The sequence below is a fragment of the Elephantulus edwardii genome, unplaced genomic scaffold (assembly GCF_000299155.1).
Source record: "Elephantulus edwardii isolate Elephantulus edwardi_28Jun2011 unplaced genomic scaffold, EleEdw1.0 scaffold00005, whole genome shotgun sequence".
NCBI classification, from domain to species: domain Eukaryota; kingdom Metazoa; phylum Chordata; class Mammalia; order Macroscelidea; family Macroscelididae; genus Elephantulus; species Elephantulus edwardii.
Genome location: NW_006399755.1, coordinates 14,961,719 through 14,967,736, shown reverse-complemented (window position 1 = coordinate 14,967,736; position 6,018 = coordinate 14,961,719). Strand labels below are relative to the sequence as shown.

Sequence of the window (6,018 nt, the reverse complement as noted above, 5' to 3'; positions counted from 1 at the left end):
ACCAAGATTTAAAAAAAAAAAAAAAGGAAAAAGAGCCAGAAAAGGTTGAAAAGCAAAATCATTCAGCCATGGAGGATCAAACAGTGAACAAAGAAAGACAGTGGTGGCTAAGGAAGGCTGGGGGCTATGGAGATGTTCCAATCCTGAATAAATATGTAGCTCAGGGAGATTTCAAAACCCTGAGTTGATTACACCTGTTTTAAAATATATATGAAATTGTAGTTACCTGTTAAAGGACCTTCCACTGACTATTAAGCAGTATTTAAAAAAAAAAACAACTGCTAGAGGAATTTGGCCTCTGAAATTTTGGTGACAGTATTTGGGATTTCATCATTAAAATGCTATTTGACTAGTGGTTGGTTATCTTTATCTGTGTAAAAGAGTTGAGGACATACACATAGCTTAAAGCCTGCTGAAGTTTAGGAAAGAAACGGGGTTTACCAACAGCAAACAGTAAAGGAAGGGTGTGCTGCCAAGTGCTGAGCTTGAGATGGCTCATCACTGAAGGTGTGTGAATCACTGAACTCAGAATTTTAAATTAACAGATTAACAGTCTGCATCATCGTTCACCTTGTGAAGAAGCTGCCTATGTGAATTCACCATAGGCAAAACAGAATAATAGATTTTAACAGATGAATAACATGTCATACTTTTTTTTTTGTTCAGTCATTTCAATGGCACTGATTGTCCCCTGGAGATACTGAAGTCTCTCAATTAGCATCGAAGAGTAAGTGACATCCAGTAGTGAGTGCAGTAATCATTTCAAGACTATATCTGATTTTCACAGTGCGATAACAGAAAGACAGAGACTAGAGACAGATTGTCAACGAGCTAAAGTAGTGATCAAACTGGCACACATTTCAAAAAAATCCATGGTGTGGCTGCCCAGGCGAGGCGGAACCGAAGACACTGAGCTCCCAGTCAAGGAGCCAGTGAGAGAGCTGGAAAGCGAATGGCTCTCTGCAGGCGTGGAATCAAAACTTGATCTCGGTCTGTGCAAACCAGCAGCAGAACAGGAACGCTGAGGTGTTGAGGAACCGGATCTCTGCTCCACCACCTCATCTGAAATGGACCAACAAAGAAATTTTATGAGAGGTTTATCTGTCCAGCCCTTCTCTGAAAATGTTATATTCAGAATTGTAGATAAATAGAGCTCACTAAGTCCACTTTCAAAAGAATGTCAAGATTTGGGGTTTGAAAAGCAGGAGTGGCAATACCTTTTCCACCCTGTGAACATGGCACTAATCAATTACAATATTGCCTCACAGTCAAATTATGGTCCCTCAACAGACTGGTCCTTAATCTTGAAATCAAAACTAGAGGAAGGCAAATCTGATTATTTATTTACTTGCTGTGTAGTGACAAAAATCATTAAAAACAAAAACTGCCATCTTCCATAGACTCTGAAACATGATGGAGGAGGTAAGCCATGGAGGGGAAGGAGACAGAGAATCTTAGATGAAATGTAGACTCCAAATTTTCCCAGAACTCATCTCCAAAGATTGTACTTTTGGATTAGTTTGGAACGACTCTTAAAAATGTTTTACAATGTGAATGAAGAATAGGGTGAAAACACCATGTATAAGAAGTTTTTAAGCAAGTCAATATAAAAGTTTGGTTTTTTTTATTTAAAAAAATCCTGTGTTTTAGTTGGAACACTAGATAAACATTGTTATCATATACAGCTGATCTTCCAATGAGTTACAGCCTCTGGGCTGTAAACTGCACAGGAGACTGCCCACCTTTCTTCCCCAAGGAGCAGTTGGTGGATTTTAAATACCTGACTTTGGGTTGGCAGCATGCACTAGGCTACCTACCAGTTCAGAGCTCCTGGAACCTTGTTGTTGTTGTTGTTATATGCCGTTGAGTCACTTGCGACTCATAGCGACCCTATGTACAACAGCCCTAAACTCTGCTCTGTTCAGTGCCAACTGCACTGTCTCTGACACACCCACCCTGATTACCCCAGTCACTGAGTCAATTTACCTCATAGAGGGCCTTCCCCTCCTGCGCTCTCCCTCCACCCTCCCAAGCATGATGTCCTTCTCCAAGGACCGGTCTCTTCTTACAACATGTCCAAAGTATGTTAGATGGAGCCCCAGAATCCTTGCCTCCAAAGAGTCACCCGGTTTAACCCTCTCCAGGACGAATCTGTTTGTTTTCCTAGCAGTCCATGGTATTCTCAATACTCTTCTCCAGCACCACAGCTCAAAGGCATCAATTCTCCTTCTATCCTCCTTAGTCATTGTCCTGGAACCTTAGATACTATAAATGAAAGTCATCTGAAGAGCATATAAGCACTACAACTGACGGCAACTCAAAAATGAAATTCAAATGCTCTGTTTCAAGCAAGTCCTCAAACTCCAAGTTCAATTCCAGTCTTTTCTATATGGTACTTAATCCTTGGTTTATTCTGTCTTTATCTCACTTGGGTCTTTGAGTAGAATGATCACATCTGTTTTACTCAGGGTTGGCGCACACTACGTATCTAAGAATGAATTGATTCCTTTGATTTCTAGATTATGGCGGTTGTGTGCCATGGAGTCAGAACTAACTCATTGTTGATCCTAGGGGGGTTTTAGAGGCAATTGAGGCACCCTGAGATTGTCAGCTTGACATGAGTACTGCCATATTAAGCCCTGCTAACCTCCTGCCTAAAAATTTTGAATTTTGTTTTCTTCCTTCCTGTGCTTGTTTTGGCTTCTGTAAAACCACTTGCATGTACAGGTGTGGCAGGTCAGCATGAAGAAATGCAGTTACTGATGGCATGCTGATAAACAGATGTGCCAGCTTCATGCAGAAAGCTGCCACAGCCGATAGCACTGGCTCTGAAATCATATAAAACGTCTGACTAATTGGTAAAGGACTGCTTTTCTCTCTTTGTATGGAAGACAACAACCTTGGGCAAAGAAATAAAGAAATAATCTGTAAGAGAGTAAGTGTCTCATTACTAGGTGCAACAACAATAAATTTTACAGTAGGAGATGGCCCATCTCTCCCTTGCAGAACAACTGGTGGATTTGAATCATATGCCTCCCAGTTGGCAGGGCAGCTCCTTAACACCAGGGCACCAAAGTTACCTCCTAGATTACGAAGGATACCTAAATCTAATGCAAATCTCAGGACCAGTCTATCTAGGCACTTTGGTCATCCAGATGAAGGACAGTGATGAATGAAGATGTATGAGTACTATAAAATAATGCTAACAGTAGCATAATACTGTTAGTTGTTGCTGTTGTCAACAACAAAGGTAGCATAATATAAATGGAATATTCTAGAAAACTTGAAAACATTGGATAAAACTTGCTTTCATTTTGTTTCTGGGTTTTTTTTTCTCCACAGTTAACACTTTACATTATTTTTTTATGTCAAGAAAACACTTCTTTCGGGTAAATGACAGTATCTATTTCTTCAGTTCTTCTTTATTTAGAACTTTTTATTATGATTTGGGTAAAAGTTTACTGAGTAAACAGATTTTTCATTCAACAACACACACATTTTGGTGGTCTTTTTTTTTGCATTTTTTTTTTTGGTCTTTTTTCCCCCACATACAATTTGTTTTGTGGCAATGATTAGTAGTGGGCTTTCAAGAGGCTGTAAATCGCATGGGAGCAGATTGCTCATCTTTCTCCATGGAGCAGCTGTTGGGTTCAAATGCAAGACTTATTCCATGCTTGGGTTAGCAGCACAACTTCCTACAGACTACACCATGAGAGAGAGAGAGAGAGAGAGAGAACGCCCTGTCAGTGAAGCCAGCAGGTCCACTCTACTTCTTATCTCAGAGTTGTAGACGTGGTGGTTTATGTAGTCCATTAGTCCTCTGGACTAACTTTTTCTATGTATCTTTGATTTTCTTTAATTTTTTTTTAATTTCTGCAGATAGAAATAGTATAACTGTTGTACCTTAGATTGCCACTTTTAAGTTAGAAACTCCTAGGCACTACTCACCAAAGTAAGTAGGAGAACACTGTCATTGAGGACTATGTAACTGTCAGTTGACCTCAATGTTCCCTAAGAGTACTGTTCTGAGCCTATATATGAAGCACTCATTATATCAAAGTATTTGGTAGTAATGAATGAATGGTCAGTCAGTTGTGAGCTGTTTGGTCTTTTTTATTTAATTAACAATCAGTGGGAGCCTCTTGTTTAAACCAACTAGGACACAGTGGGTAGACTTGTGATTAAAAGCTGGTTGAGTCCTTAGGCCTGTGGACCTGTGGCCCTTGGGCCTGGTGTAAAGACTAATTTGCTTTTGCTGTTCTTGTTGTTATGTGCTGTCGAGTCTCTTGCGACTCATAGCGACTCTATGTACAACAGCCCTAAACTCTGTTCTGTCCTGTGCCAATTGCACTGTCTCTGACACACCCATCCTGATTACCCCAGTCACTGAATCAATCCACCTCTACCCCAGTCACTGAATCAATCCACCTCATAGATGGCCTTCCTCTCCTGTGCTGTCCCTCCACCCTCCCAAGCATGATGTCCCTCTCCAAGGACCTGTCTGTCCCTTCTTACAACATGTCCAAAGTATGTCAGATGAAGCCTCAGAATCGTTGGCTCCAAGGAGCAGCCCAGTTTAACCCTTTCCAGGATCAATCTGTTTGTTTTCTTAGCAGTCCATGGTACCCTCAATACTCTTTTCCAGCACCACGGCTCAAAGACATCAATTCTCCTTCTATTCTCCTTAGTCACTGTCCAACTCTCTGTACAAATTCAAACAATCAGTTTGTTTTATTTGGAGAAAACATTGTTATAATTGGTACAGAACTTGTCTGTCAATTTGCTGTACTGAGATAACTTGTGGGTTGTCATGATACTGAAAGCGATGTCACTGGTGTGTCGAATGCCACAAGTGTTACCCATGGTGGAAAGCTATTAGTAGATACCCTAGACTGAAACAGAGTAGGAAGCAGAATTGGCCACCCACTTCTTAAATAACAGGCCTCTGAAAACCCAATGAACAGAAAAGTAACACAAATACTCATAGTATTAGAGGTCCATCCCAGACTGAAAGTGGGCCAAAATAAGGAATAACAGCAAACATCTTTTATTAATTGGAACATGGAATGAACATAGCTTGAATGTTAGAAAACTAGAAATTGCGAAACATGAAATGGAATGCATGAACATCAACACCCTAGGCATTAGTGAGATGAGATGGACTAGCTTTGGCCCTTTGAATCAGATAATCACATGGTTTACTAAGGCTGGGAATGAAAAACAGAAGAATGGTGTTGCATTCATAGTAAAAATGTCAATTTAAAGTTCTATCCTGAAATACAATGTAGTGTTGTTCTTGGGTGCCATCATGAGTCAAGTATGACTCATAGCAATCCTATGAACAAAAGATCTGAACCCAGTCATGTCCTGCACCGTCCTCACACTTTTACACACAAAAGCCCAATGCAACAGTCACCGTGTCAATCCACCTGGTTGAGGGTCGTCTTCTCTCTTACTAACTCTCCACCCTTCCCAACATCATGTCCCTTTCCAAGGAATAGCACCTCCTAGAACATGCATGAAGTATGTGAGGTGAAGCCTCATCATTCTGGCCACCAAAGATCATTCTGGCTGCACCATAACCAAGACATATCTGTTCATTCTCTTGGCTGTCCATGGGATTTTCAGTGCTCTTTTCCAACACCACTGCTCATAGGCATCAATTCTTTTTCTGTTATCCTTATTCATTGTCCAGATCTTGGATGAATAGCTAGTAACCAGAAAGACTATGGTCTGAATCAAACGCACCTTAGTCCTCAAACTGACATCACTACTTCTCAAAAATTTGCAAAGGTCTCTAACTGCAGATTTTCCCCATGGCAATGCATCTCCATATTTTCTGACTGCTTGTACCAAGGGAGGAATGTGACACCAGGATTGGAGGGAGACTCATCAATAACCTGTGTTATGCAGATAGCACAACCTTACTTGCTGAAAGTGAAGAGGAGGACTTGATGCACTTGTTGCAGAAGATCAAAGAATGCAGCCTTCAGTATGGATTGTGTCTCAATATCAAGA

The 6,018-nt window shown here is 40.7% G+C and overlaps 1 protein-coding gene across 1 annotated transcript in view; it reads right to left on the bottom strand.

The window, feature by feature from the left end:
- Nucleotides 1–391: 391 nt before the first annotated feature.
- The window catches only part of PRKAA2 (protein kinase, AMP-activated, alpha 2 catalytic subunit), a 110,586-nt gene continuing 104,959 nt past the window's right edge, over nucleotides 392–6,018 (bottom strand). Inside the window, exon 9 of the mRNA XM_006879727.1 lies at nucleotides 392–1,062. Within this exon, the coding sequence (XP_006879789.1) occupies nucleotides 824–1,062 (239 nt within the window). The 3' untranslated portion in view covers nucleotides 392–823. The remainder of the gene's footprint in view (nucleotides 1,063–6,018) is intronic.